The sequence below is a fragment of the Chanodichthys erythropterus genome, chromosome 21, assembly GCF_024489055.1.
Source record: "Chanodichthys erythropterus isolate Z2021 chromosome 21, ASM2448905v1, whole genome shotgun sequence".
Lineage (NCBI taxonomy): Eukaryota > Metazoa > Chordata > Actinopteri > Cypriniformes > Xenocyprididae > Chanodichthys > Chanodichthys erythropterus.
The window spans coordinates 30217579-30229818 of NC_090241.1; the positions used below are offsets into that span (position 1 = coordinate 30217579).

A 12240-nucleotide genomic window follows, 5' to 3' on the forward strand; every position below is an offset into this window, starting at 1 on the left:
CAAACATTACTCCAAAGAGCACTTCGTACATCTTCAACAGTTTCACAAGGCCCATGGTGAGGTAACAATACAGCAACATAGTTCAACAGCATTCCATAAGGTTCTTTTTTTTTTGTTGAAAAAACAAAAATAAATAAAGAAAGAAAAAAAACAACACAGCACAGGATGTCAAAACCAGCATGCTCAACATCTGTAAACAATGGCCACTGTCTTTGCTGTTGTCATCACCAAGGAGAAAACAAGAAGAAAAAGCTCCAGATGATTTTTTTTTTTTAATTTTTCTTTTAAATTTTCTTTTCTTTTTTTTTAGCCACCACATAGTGTTAGCGTCAATGAAACAGCGGACACTGACATGTTGTCCTTAATTAGTGTGTATCACTTTAACAATGACATCTGGAATAGATAGAGCAAGCTGTAATGGAATAGTCTGGGTGACAGACCGTCATTCCAACATCACCGTCGCAACAGTCACGGCCTCCCCAGATGCTCCCTATGTGACTTCACATAAGCTTCATTAATGAAAACATGTCTGTGGGGGTCCTCCAAACATCCGCTATCTCACTTCCATACGTGACATAACGTGAGAGTGATTTATCTTGAGATGCTGTCTTCCAGGGGTCACTTCTGGGATTTCGGTAGTGGCCTTTTATCACTTACCTAGATTGCATGGTTGCTGTAGCTGATGTACGTTTGTTTAGGGCTGAGTCCTGCAAGGGAAGAGAGAGTGTTATAAAAATATAAATCATTTGAGTCTTGAAGTGCTTGAACATGAATGCCGCTGCTTTATTGGAATTTTGAGAAGGGAAATGTGGGAGGTAATTCGGTAACACTTTATTTCGATAGTCCACTTTAGACATTCCACTAACTTTGTGTCTTTGCAACTACATGTCAACAACCGGTCATTCAAGTATAAGTAGACTTAATATCTGATAACACTATTTCGATAGTCCACTTTAGACCTTCTATACTATATGTCAACTTGTCAACAGTTTGAACCGCGCCACCATTTATCCTCTCGGTTCAAAGTTCAAACGGCAGCGCAGCACGAGTTTACTCGCTGATCGGTCACGCGGCCACTGAACAGCGCTGTGAGATACAGTGAAAAGCTCTTGAATTCAGCAAAGAACACACATGTCTCAGTGATTTAAACTAGTTTAAAGCCAGATGAAACAGTGTTGACAAAATGGAGAAACACTATGCGCAACGAAACAGTCAGAAGGCTTTTCAATCTACAAATCACCATCATTTATCATGGATTTACTGTAGTAACACTAACTGCACCATGGTATTGTAGCAGGATATTCATTTAGAATTGTATTAATTATTAATGCACACATGTATTAAGTGTATTAAAGGAGTAATGGAATATGATTACAATTTTATATTTGTGATTAAGCTATAGCATTTGTGCATAAATGTTTTTAGGCCACTGTTTTTCATACAAATACCATAGAAACCATATAGTTACATTTTACCATGGTAGTGAGGTGATATATATGTGGTTTTAACTGTGGTTAATATGATCTAAATATATGATACTATGGAAGACCAATGGTTAATTTGAATAAAACAGTCTGAATATTTAAATTTTACCATATAAAAATGAGGTTGTTACAAGATGTTAAAGATCTGTTTTTGTTAATGAACATTAATTTACAACTGCATCCTAACTCAAGCTACTACTACTGTCAACTCAAGCTACTGTCAAATTTCTAAGAGACAAAATATGTAATATTATCAATATTGCAGCCTGCACTGCAAACTGTGCCGAAGATATGCGTCAAAGTCAGGAAACACAAACCTGTTTCATGACTTGGAACAATACCACCTGTTCGAATAAATTTTCTATTAAGATATTTAATTTATTAAAGAAAAATGACTGGAAAAGCGTAAAGAATTTATGTCATGTCAAAACCACAATTAATGGACTGGTTTCTACAGCTTTCACTGAGAAACAATAAAGATTTTTCATTTATTGTGATAATTATCGATATCGACTGATATGACAAATTTTATCGTGATCATTTCTTGGCCATATCGCCCAGCCCTAACTGTATCTTTGCAACTACATGTCATCTTGTTCTACTAACCCTAACCTAACAGTCTACTAATACTGTAATGAGAGTTAGTTGACATGTAGCTGCAGAATTACTTATAGTTAACAAGTTCGTTTGCCCATATAATCTTTAGGGTATTAGGTTAGCTAATTTGGCTTGCTGTCCACTGAGGAGGGGCTCGATGAAGCATCTTCAACTCGAGCTCTGATACACCCCCCCAGTGAATAAATATAGGATGTGATTACATAGGGCAAGATACCTGAAATGAAGGTGGAGTTTAGGGAGGTGGAGGGATGCTGAAACAGCTGAGACTGAAGAGAGGTAAGCAGCTGCTTATATAGTCTGGCTGTTGATTGGAAGATTGGCTCGATCCTCCCTAAATTATGTTTAGGAACTTCACTTAGTAGAATGTCTACAGTGGGTTAAATAAAGTGTCATTTGGTAGGATACGCATTCATGGTAACCATTATCAAAGCGTTTTGACACAGTTTTATTTCTTGTCAGGCCTGGTTGCAATGCGAAGACACCTTCTTTGATGCAGCTATTAATTTGCCAGAAGTCAAGTAGCGTGTCTTTTTTGATATCAGACTCTGTCTTTCTTGATATCAAAGTGCAGATTACTTGACTGAGACGGTTGTCACCTTTTGCACAGGAGGGCCATTTAACACCTTCAAAAAAACATGCCAGTTACCTGTAAACAATTATAAGTCTGCTATTAAAGCATTCCTTCAACAAAAACTCAATCAACAGCCGAATCCTGTCATTCGGCATCCATTTTGCAATAGCTGTGTAGTACAAACAATCACAAAGGGTAGCATGAGTGACATTGCCTTCAGCTATTCATGTAATAACCTTGCCAAAGAAGGAGGGTCAATGGAAATTTCAAGCTCATTGCATCATTATATGGAGATCAAAAGGTTACCTCATGCAATCATGCAGGGCCGTTTGAATAAGGTAGGTGAAGTGACATTTGACCCAACACTATGGTGCGGTTCTCCGTTCTGGATGGACTCTCTCTCTGAGCACTGACCCATAGGTGCAGTCAGATAAATAGCTCCATTTCAGTTTAGAGGGAGGGCCGTTGACACAAAAAGCAAAGTTAAAAGGATAGTTCACCCCAAAATTTAAATTTTGTCATCACCCTCAAGTTGTTCCAAACCTGTATGAGTTTCTTTCTTCTGTTGAACACAAAAGAAGATATTTTAAAGAATGTTGGTAATCAAACAGTTGATGGTAGCCATTGACTTCCATAGTAGGAAAAAAATACTACTGAAGTCAATGGCTACCGTCAACTGTCTGGTTACCAACATTCTTTAAAATATCTTCTTTTGTGTTCAACAGAAGAGAGAAACTCATACAGGTTTGGAACAACTCGAGTATGAGTAAATGATGACAGAATTTTTTTATGAAATGTAATTTTGGGTAAACTCTCCCTTTAAATATTTCTTGCTCTATATAAAATATCATTGGAGGTGCTTGATTTTATCTAGCATAGATTCATACCGTTCTATTTGAGTCTGCTATCCCAATTTGTGTTTGTGTTTATGCAATCTAGGCCATGCACTGTTCTGAAAGTTTTCATACCTACTCTCTGTTGGTTGGAAAATGCATAAAAGCAAATTTGTTGCTATTTTAGGTTTTTTCCCAGTATAGTGTTTGTCACCTACAAAGCTCTGTGCAAACAAGTGATTTGCAAAAACAATGCGGCATGCGTGCTTTTTGTGTCTTTAGCAATTCCAACAAATGTCAGCGTAATTTCAATGCATTGTCTATTATAAACTGATTGGTATGCACAGTTTAAGCATTAAAGCTAAATGGAACATGGTTGAGTTTAACAATTAGGTCTAACAATGAGCCAAGCAATAACCAATAATTAAAGTCTTTACCTGTCTTCACTGTTTAGTTATCATCAACATATCCTGAAACACAGGTTGAGCGGTTACATATATTAGACAGGTTTTATTTACAATAGCTTAGCAGCATTTTTATGTATATGTAATGAAAAAAAAGACAAACAATGGATGCTGCTTCTCAACTTTATGGTTTTGCATTGCAAAATTCAAATGCAACCACTGCAGGTATAACATGTTTGACATCATTACCGTCATATGGCCATGAAAGGGGGGGGGGGGGGGGTATACAGAATACAACCTTGTATACAGAGATGTTTTTGCAGTATGCAAGCTTTGATGTATTTCACAGTGCATCAATCAATGTTGGATTCAAATGATTCTTTTCATATGCATCCTAGTTGAAATGCTCTTCAACCCCCTGAATGCTCTCTTTGAAAGAATGATAAGATTGAGCTGTATACTATGTTCTTTAAAAGTGTTGCATTCATCATGTTTACATCAATTTAAGCATACTCAAGTACCTCAACCTCAAAGATGTACTTTATAGTCACAGCCTGAATAATGATACCTTTACTGTAGGGTTACATTTTTTATCCAGAAAATGTGGTCGTTATTTTAATGATTCACAGGCACAGCACAATTGTGAAGTAATTGTGTCCTCATCAGGACAATTGTTTTCCATCTGTGTAAATTGGGATCGTCTGCAATGCAGGGACAGAATACTTATGCAAAAAGCACATTTCAGCATTTTAACTCTTCTAGGAAGTTTCCTAACACAACAATGCTATATTTCACAAATTTTGAGTTTCAGCGAAGGATTTGCAAAGGTTGTGATTGTGAATACATTTGCAAGGCACAGTAACATGCAACTGCAAATGTCAATCATTCTAAATAATTTAAAGATAAAAGCATACACCAATTTATTAGTAATAATGCAGTCTTATTTAAATATTAAATTATGAAAAATGTATTATTTTGAATACACAAACTCCAATAGTTTTTATATACTACAAGCAAATCTATGCATCACAACATTACATAAAAAAGCATCACTAGCATTGCCACTGGTCGGAAAAACAGTCACTTTTTAGGGAAATCATCCTACAAATGGGCTTATAGCTGTCTTTGCTTGTTAAGCCCTGGGTATACTTCGTTTTTTTATGCGTACGCTAGTGTACGCGCAAAATTGAACGCACAGCCTTGGAAAGTATACTTCACTTGACTCATACGCATACACATGTGTTCGATACATACGCAGTTTTGAGCAATCTCTCGACATGAGTTACAACCCATGTAAACATCTTTGTATTCTTGAGGTGTACAATTGAGGGTACTTTCTAACTTTTTCACACAATCTTTTGTCTATGTAGGCTTCCATTGTCGCTGTAGCTTGCATGCGTTCCGGTCTGTTCTGTTTGTGCAGTTTTTCCTTGACAACCTTGTGAATCGACACCCCCAGGGCACGGTTGCTACCTTGTGGATAAACTAATTACTACAAAAAAATTAAATGCACATATGCGACCTGTGCGTACAAGTACGTTAAAAAACCCAGCGGTGCGCATACAGTATGCAGATACTCTTCTGATGACGAAATTCGCGTCGCGCGCACTGTACACTGATCCTTGCGTACGTTTAAAAAGTGAACTATACTTTGAGCTTTAAGCTGGGATAAGAGAAAGCAACAACAAAAAAAAAAAACAAGTGAAAAATGTAGCTGCTACTTAGAAAGAATTTTTCAGTGACTATCTTTTTTTTCCACTAACCACTCATAAATGTCATTTTCTCAAAAATACACACTTTTAGATATGCTGCTCACATATTATTGCAGTGTTTGGGCTGAATACAGTGTAATCAGACTTTAGCCATGAAAGTGTTATAATTAACAGAAATAACAAAAATGTCAGGGCATGTCAAAACACCTCCGGGCCCAGAAAACACCTCAGACCCCAGAGGGTTAAATACTATTTGCACAAACAGCATCTTGTTTACACTGTGCAATGTAAGTGCAAATAATGATAGATGCTAATCTACAGTGGTGAGAGAGCTCAATGCGCTGAAACTGAAGAAAACCCATGCAAAAAAAAAACCAACCAAACAAAAAAAACCAACAGAAAACCATCAATTTGACAACACATGCTGCAGATACTCACAGCAGAACCAAATACAGAAACACCCTGCAAATACTCAAAACGCACATATGATTAGGATGTTGAAATAAACAAAAAACTCTCCTTTCAGGTCACCGACAACAACACTGACGAGAAGACATTGAACTATAAGCATGTCCCAGCCAGGTCCATCACTTGTTGGGCTCTCCTTGAAACATTTCCATTGTCGCCAGTGATATTTGCTGCACGTGTTGTCAAACTGATGAAGATGTTTTCTTAATTTGCTGGCATTTTTTCTATTTGCATGAGTTTTCCTCAGTTGCAGCACACTGAGCTTTGTGCTATTTGCTATTCTGTATTTGGTTGTGTTATGAACTTTTGCAGTGTGTTTCAGTATTTGCTTGCGTTGTGATTATTTGCAGCTCATGTGTTGTCAAACTGATGATGTTTTCTTCATTTTTTATTTGTATGCGTTTTCTTCAGTTGCAGCACATTGAGCACTCTTGGCCACTGCACTAATCAAACAAAGCATAAATAGAATGTAATATGTTATTAAACATAAAATATCCGGGCAACATTGGGTGGAGTTTGTGAAAATAGTTTTGACCTGTAAATAAAAATGACAGCTATAACTTTGAAATCTGCTATACACTTTATTTTACTCTGAAGTAAGCCATTTTCCGTGAATGTGTGTGAACCAATACCAAAATGCTCTAAATGGCAATGCATAAATAATATACACTTTAAGCCAGTGTGTTTATGATTGCGATAATAAATTAAAAGCGGATGAGACTGGAAGCCTCAACACATTCAAGTGTCCAGCTCACATTAAAAATAAGGTGAATATAATATATATATATATATATATATATATATATATATATATATATATATATATTTGAATTAGGAAAAATTAAGCCCAATGGACGTGGGTCCTCTAGCTAGATAGTACTTAAAAAAAACAGCTTTGAGATTTATAACCCTGGATTTTAATGACGGGTTGGGTATTATACAAAATAGTCTGTGTTTATGTGTTCTGGAACAAAAGTACAGTATTGTGTATAAAAAGAATGATACTGCACATACTACAACTGTAAACATTTGTATCCCAGAGATTAACAGTAATATCATTGCACATCTGTGTTTAAATTACTGATTTAAGGCGTAACAATTTAATATGTGTGCTTTGGCTAAGTCCACAGACGGATAAATGAACAAGCATAATTTGGTGCTGAAATAAGTTTATTTCACAGTAACATTATGAACTCGTGTTTATGCATGAGCGCATGCAGCTCTGGCTCGCTGTCATTACACGCACACGGCAACTCACACTAACACGCTCTTAAAAGGACAGTATGCGTCCTATGATTTGAGGTTTCTTGTATTTTCCATAAGTACAATTTAATGAAACAGCTGAGCAATTAAATGTAAAAATCTAGCAGTCTCATTTACAGTAAGCCAAAGCAATTGAACAAGTCAAGTCCAGCTTAACAGTATAATACAGTCTACAGTGTAAAATCTCTATCTGTATATTTATAACACTATGGGTACCTATTGCAAACACAGATTTATATGTTTCCGTGTTATAATTGAACCTGCTGGGGCCCAATTGGCCTTTAGGCCCATTGAACTTGGATATGCAGAGGTGATTTTTTCCATCTCAATCTGCCCTGAAATTAAACGACCTTGCACAGAAATTGTCAGGAGGCATTAAAAATGTAATTGTCATTAAAAGGTAGCCTGAAGGAATATGCTGCCTACATTAACTAATCCTAACTATTGAAGAGAGAGAGAAAAAAACAAAAATAAAAAACAAAGCCTAACAAAAATATAGTAAGTTTTAGATATGTACATACAATATCTAGAAACATCAAAGTATGCTGTATAATATTTTAACAATTTTGCTTTGTTTATCCACAGAAAAGATATTCTTGATAGTAAATTTATTAAAATTCTACACCTGTAAGACCTTCGTCTTTAGTAGCTTTCTGGCCATCTGAAAGTGTTAATTATCTTGCTGGCAATTAGAGGTCTCACTGAGCCATCATATTTGATCAAAAATATCTGAATTTGTGTTCTGAAGATGAACAAAGGTCTTACGGGTGTGGAACGACATGGGGGTGAGTAATAAATGACTTTTCATTTTTGAGTGAACTAACCCTTAAAGGATTCAATTCACAGTAAATTAAACAAAAACTACATAAAAAAAAAAAAAAAAAAAAAAAAACTTGAAAATGATTAAGCTTTTGCACACTGCAGAAAACTCTCTAACCAAGGCAACAAAATGCGATACTGAATTGAAATCTTCAATTCAAGAAGTCATTCATTAGGATGGTTATATGGTGGCTGGCCATGCATGATCATGATGTCAAGAGACTATTTCAAGGAGACCCACATTGATCTTTTCAGTCATACAAATCCTGACACATAAAACGTCTGATGTAAAGCAGACTCATATCGTTATTGATTATATTTACAACTCACCCAAGAGAAACTCTATTCCTTACAGGACACAAGAGAAAACCTATTGATGTTTATACAGCGTAACTATGAGTTTGATCAACTGACCTTGTCATTCTCATCCTCTCATTCTCATTCTTTGGCAAGTTTCTATGATCTTTGCAGGCAACATCACACACACATTACATTTTGATCTTGTTTGCTTGCATCAGTAAACTAAATACATGTACTGCATTGCAATGCCATCAAAGGTGGGCTGTTACTTCAGGATGCATTGGAAGCAAGGTGTCCTCTATCAGTGATAAAACTGCCAAGTACTGACTTTTGTAGATACACTAATGGAGTGCATCTCCCTATGACTGTGAATAATATGTCACAAATATGCACTGACACTGTAAAAATAGCTATACATCAAACACGTCTTACGTTAATCTTGATTAGTTTCGAGATCTTTTTTTACTACCAGTAGGTGAGATGACAAAAAGTGTGACTTCAGAAGTGTGACTTTAGGAGCTTCCGAGAAGACGGAGAGATCAATGTCACATATGTGGTAAATGTGATACTGTGAAGACTTACTAGTCACCTGGTAGTTAAAAACCGTGAAAAAGCAATGGCTGGGAAATGTGTCATATTCCTTTTGTTAATGGCTTGAAGCCTTAATAGAATGCACTGCTGCCAGGTACACAGTGTTTCTTCTGGGGTTGTGTGCTGCCTTTTTAGGCAGGATAAATAATCAAAACACAATATAATTATGATATTGCCTATTGCACATGCCAAATAAATAAATAAACTAACTACAACCTATCAGTGTTGCATAAAATATATTGTTGTAAACAATAATATTGAATAATAAAATGATTATAATAGTATAATTAGCCAGAAGCAGCTCTAAAAGGTTTTTTTTTTTTTTTTTTTTTTTTTTTTTTCAAAATAATACATTTTTGAACAATAATAGGTATGTATAAGGGGTGTGACAAGACAGTTATCTCATGAGATCAGACGTGAGTTTGGGTTCACAAGAATGAGACGAGACAAGATTTTTACACAGCATTTTGAAGAAATCGTCAATCATCTTGTAATGAATGTCATTTCAGTTCTACTTTCTGAGTATGAATTATCATATAAAAGACAGTAAAAGACAACAATATTCAAGCACTGTAAAAGTTTTTGTCACAAACTCAACTGACTGGCTTCTCTCCTGAATGATTTCATATGAGTCTCTTCAGACCGTAGAACTGTACATGATTTATGAGCTTCTACAAGTTTTGACCTCCTAACTGAACTCCTTTCCACAAACTGATCATAGAAATAAAAACAGTAGAAATAAAAGTGAATAACAGTTTTCTTAGTCTCAACTCTTGCAAACAAAAAGTGCAGTCTCTCAATATTCAAAGTGCAAATATATTAATAATTTTTTTTTTTTTTACACAACCCAGCCTAAGATAGCTTTCATATTGGGAGATTTGCATGCATCAGGGAGCTGCTTTCTAAACGCGGGGGAAATTGAAATTGTGTTTGAACGTGCACTCGCGTTTTACTTTCGATTTCGTGATTGTGCGTTCTCTGTGAATTGGGAGTGGCGGTGATAACCGCGCATTCTACAAGATAGGACATTTGTCAGACGCTTGGGTTCTGTTGTGCAACGAATCCTCTGCCATGGTCTTGACAGTCATCTCGTCACATTTTAATCTCGCGAGATCTCGTGGCACGAGATCTCGTCACACCCATGTATGCTGCCTTCAAGTGTACCTGGGAATTTTTCTACAAATATGAGAATAGTGAAACCAAAATATACATTTAAAAATATGGGGTCAGTAAGATGTTTTAATATATTATTGAAATATTTTGAAAAAAGTCACTAAGACTGCTTTTATTTGATCAAAAATACAGTAAAAACAATAATATTTTGAACAGTTATTACAATTTAAAATATCTATTTCTAATATATCTTAATGTAATTTATGGCAAAGCTGAATTTTCATCATCATTACTCCTGTCTTCAGTGTCACATGATCCTTCAGAAATTATTCGGTCCAACTTTATATTAAGTGGCCTTAACTACTATGTACCTACATTTAAATGAATGATTTGATACAATGCACTTATTGTGTACATACATGTTTTTACATTATACTTATATTTTAAAAACACCTGCATGTAATTACATCTGTAATTCATTTCTGTAATTAAATTTATAATTACACTGTTGACCCATCCCTTAACCCATACCCCTATCCTTAAACCTACCCATACCACCAAAGCGTTCCCTAACCTTACCTGTATCCCAATTCAATAGCAGAAAAAGTGTTTTGCAATTCAATATGAACCCAATAAGTATATTGTACTTATTTTTTGATGCAAGTACATAGTAGTTAAGGCCACTTAATATAAAGTGGGACCAATTATTCTAACATGCTGATTTGATCTTTTTCTAATTTAATTTTTTTCTTAACATTTTTGTTGATGATAATTTTTTTAGGATCATTTTATTACAAGAAAGTTCAAAAAACAATTTATTTGAAATAGAATTTGTAACAATGCAAAATAATTTAATGTCACTTTTGATAACTATATGAATTTCTATATATATATCCTCCGCCATATATATATATATATATATATATATATATTGTAGTACCAGTGAATAAGCATAAGCAAATATTGTTCAATCATTTTTATACAACTGTTATAACAGAGACACCGGAGGCAGGAATAAAAGCAGTTAAGATGTTTATTGAGCAAACAGCAGAGCAAAACGGGTGGTGAATGAAGTGGTGGAAGATCTCAGAGGTGGAATGAGAGATAATACTGTCCTAGTTGTTGTTGCAGATGAATGAAGAGGGAGACGCTGGAGAAGGCAGATGGAAACACTCACACACACTGGTAGGTAGGCACACGAGGAGACTGGAGACAATGGAGACGAAGGAGATGATGAGGCTGGGTAAGTATCGCCTTGGGAGTCCTTGAGGTAAGTTTACAACTGGTGTAACACAAACGAGACCGGACAGTGAGTGTGTGTGAGTGTGGGGTTTAAGTGCTGGTGTTGATGACTGATGTGATGAGCTTCAGGTGGCGGTGATTAGTACGCTGGTGATTGGGTGCGCGGGTACTGAAGTGAGGTGGAACCTGACGTGTCTGTGACAGTACCCCCCCTCCCACGGCCCGCTCCTGAGGGCCGAGGACCCCGACGTCGTGGTGGTCGTCCTCGAGGTCGTGGGGCAGGCCTGTCTGGGTGGTTGGTGTGGAAAGCCTGTAACAGAGCAGGATCAAGGATATCATTCTTGGGGACCCATGAGCGTTCTTCGGGCCGTAGCCTTCCCAGTCCACCAGGTATTCCAAGAGACCACCACGGCGCCGGGAGTCCAGGATCTCTCGTACCACGTAAGCAGTTCCATCGTCCAGGATAAGTGGAAGGGGGGGCTCGACGGCTGCCACGTCAGGTTCTGTGGAGGGAAGAACAGAAGGGTGGTGAGGTTTTAATAGTGACACGTGGAAGGTGGGATGAATTCTTTTGTATTGTGCAGGGAGTTGTAACCGGTAGGTGACGGGGTTGATCTGTCGCAGGATAGTGAATGGGCCAATGAAGCGGGGACTCAGTTTCTTGCAGTGCAGGCGCATCCTGATGTCCCTGGTGGACAGCCAGACCTTCTGCCCCGGTTGGTAGGTTGGAGCGTGGGAGCGCCGAAGGTCGGCTGTCATCTTGCGCCTGCGCAGGGCTCTCTGCAGCTGGTGGTGAGCTGAGTCCCATACCCTCTCGCTCTC

At 36.9% G+C, this 12240-nt stretch overlaps 1 protein-coding gene across 1 annotated transcript in view; it reads right to left on the minus strand.

The window, feature by feature from the left end:
- Positions 1-543: 543 nt before the first annotated feature.
- The window catches only part of grm4 (glutamate receptor, metabotropic 4), a 142808-nt gene continuing 131111 nt past the window's right edge, over positions 544-12240 (minus strand). The window contains exon 10 of the mRNA XM_067373053.1: positions 544-707. Coding sequence (XP_067229154.1) covers positions 658-707 — 50 coding nt within the window. The 3' untranslated portion in view covers positions 544-657. The remainder of the gene's footprint in view (positions 708-12240) is intronic.